The sequence below is a fragment of the Portunus trituberculatus genome, unplaced genomic scaffold, assembly GCF_017591435.1.
Source record: "Portunus trituberculatus isolate SZX2019 unplaced genomic scaffold, ASM1759143v1 PGA_scaffold_150__1_contigs__length_4229, whole genome shotgun sequence".
Taxonomy (NCBI): domain Eukaryota; kingdom Metazoa; phylum Arthropoda; class Malacostraca; order Decapoda; family Portunidae; genus Portunus; species Portunus trituberculatus.
The window spans coordinates 2,045-4,229 of NW_025541318.1; the positions used below are offsets into that span (position 1 = coordinate 2,045).

Consider the following 2,185-nt stretch of genomic DNA (forward strand, 5'->3'; position numbering starts at 1 on the left):
TTTTTTTTTTTTTTTTTTGTGTGTGTTTTTTTTCTCTTTCCTTCCTCTTTTCTCTCCCTCTCGCCTGCCTCAATTTCTTTGAGTTACCCATGACATGTTGTTATGGTTGGGAGGGGGAGTTTTCTGTGGTTGTCGAACACTCTTACGTCATTCCCGTCCAATCGTAAGGCAAGGTTGGGCCCATGCAAACCGTATTTAAAGAAGTGCCAGCCTAAGCGCTCAACTCGCCCAACTGTTCGTTCCGAGCGGCAGTAACTTACTTACTTCCTTACTTACTCACCATGGCACGTACTAAGCAAACGGCCCGCAAGTCCACCGGTGGCAAGGGGCCCCGCAAGCAGCTTGCCACGAAGGCAGCTCGCAAATCTGCTCCTGCCACTGGAGTTGTCAAGAAGCCCCACCGTTACATGCCTGGAACCGTGGCCCTCCGTGACATCCGCCGTTATCAGAAGAACACCGAACTGCTTATCAGGAAGCTGCCTTTCCAGCGCTTGGTGCGTGAAATTGCCCAGGATTTCAAGACTGACCTCCGCTTCTAGTCCTCCGCTGTCATGGCCCTCCAGGAAGCTTCCGAGGCTTATCTCGTGGGTCTCTTTGAAGACACTAACCTTTGCGCCATCCACGCCAAGCGTGTCACTATCATGCCCAAGGACATCCAGCCGAATCCGTGGCGAGCGTGCCTAATAAGTGTGTCATCCAAGGCAAGAAAGCAACAACAAACAATATCTAGGCCCTTTTCAGGGCCAAAGGTGCTTTATCTAAAGAGAATAATATTACATAGACCATGAATGGGTTGGTTTTGATCCGTATGTATGGTCGAGCGATTTCCCTGAGTAGAAGTCTTTTATTTTTTCTCTCTCTCTCTCTCTCTCTCTCTCTCTCTCTCTCTCTCTCTCTCTCTCTCTCTCTCTCTTTTTTTTCAACCTTCCTCTCTGTGTCTAGGATGTTTCTCATCAGTAGTATGCCGGTGGCCGATGGAGAATGACTGCTTTCCCCTCCAATCTGATTTGTAGATATATTGATTGATTGATTCACTGCAATTCTGTCAAGAAAACAAAGAAAGAAAGAAATAAAAAAAATTAAGGAGCGAAGATTCATGTTACAAACTATAATAATTGTGTACTTCCTGAGCTTTGTGTGATGAAAAACGTTATGTTACTGAAATAGGAGGTATCATTATCATCATTAATCAAGAAGAAGAAGAGCATGAATGCACCCACCCTCAAAAGCCTGCCTGCCGTGATTAGTATCGTACGTACGCTTAATCATCATCATCATCATCATCATTGAGATGTGGGGTAGGTGTTTTTATTTTCGTTGGTCTGATTGTTTATTTATTTATTTATCTCTTCTCCAATTTTCTTTCTTATTTATGCATTGATTTATTATATTATCTTTTCATTCATTTCTTTATCTGTATTGCTTGATTTCATTCCACAAGTCATCCTCGCATTATGAAATAGGAACCCGAGTTACTACTATTATTACTACGGGCTGCTGCTTTTGTGCAGTGGATGATGGATCTCTTTGCTCTGACTCGGTTGCGAGCCTCATTAATGACGAGCCATCTAGCTCATCCATCCATTCATATCCATCCATCCGGCTCTGGTGCACCAGCGGCGACCACCATCCACACTTGTCTATATTGTGTCTCCTTTTTTTTGGATTCAGGTGTGGCTCCTATGGAGCCGGGTAGGGTTTGAATACTGTCTGACAGCAGTTGCTCTTTTTTCTTCTTTCCCCTTCTAGCTGACTGACAGTTAGTTTACTTGGAGGAGGTGTACTTGGTGACAGCCTTGGTGCCCTCAGAGACGGCGTGCTTTGCCACTTCGCCGGGCAGAAGGAGACGGACGGCAGTCTGGATCTCCTGGCTGCTGATGGTGGAGCGCTTGTTGTAGTGTGCCAGGCGGGATGCCTCGGCAGCGATGCGCTCGAAAATGTCGTTCACGAAAGAGTTCATGATTGATATAGCCTTGGAGGACACGCCAGTGTCGGGTGGACCTGCTTGATCACCTTGTAGATGTAGATGGAGTAGTTTTCCTTCCTCCTCCACTTCTTTTTCTTGTCCCCTTTGGCTATGGCATTCTGAGCCTTGCCAGCCTGCTTGGCAGCCTTTCCTGATGCTTTGGGAGGCATGGTAGTAACGGCGTCGTTCAACTTGCGAAGAGTTGTGTTGTGTTGCACC

The 2,185-nt window shown here is 46.3% G+C and overlaps 1 protein-coding gene and 1 pseudogene across 1 annotated transcript; one reads left to right on the forward strand and one right to left on the reverse strand.

The window, feature by feature from the left end:
* The first annotated feature begins 202 nt into the window (after positions 1 to 202).
* On the forward strand, positions 203 to 684 carry LOC123500292 (annotated as a pseudogene).
* A 1,081-nt stretch (positions 685 to 1,765) lies between these two features.
* Positions 1,766 to 2,136, reverse strand: LOC123500293 (histone H2B-like). The gene is made up of 2 exons (XM_045248981.1): positions 2,014 to 2,136; positions 1,766 to 1,972 (listed from the first exon to the last, which is right to left on the reverse strand). The coding sequence occupies exons 1-2, from the start codon at positions 2,134 to 2,136 to the stop codon at positions 1,766 to 1,768; spliced, it is 330 nt and encodes a 109-aa protein (XP_045104916.1).
* Between the last annotated feature and the right edge of the window lie 49 nt (positions 2,137 to 2,185).

Excerpts from the sequence above, each read along its gene's own strand:
- LOC123500293 (XM_045248981.1), bottom strand. The coding sequence starts at position 2,136 with ATGCCTCCCAAAGCATCAGGAAAGGCTGCCAAGCAGGCTGGCAAGGCT. Across the intron at positions 1,973-2,013 it reads ACTCCATCTACATCTACAAG|GCTATATCAATCATGAACTC; the intron begins GTGATCAAGCAG and ends GTGTCCTCCAAG.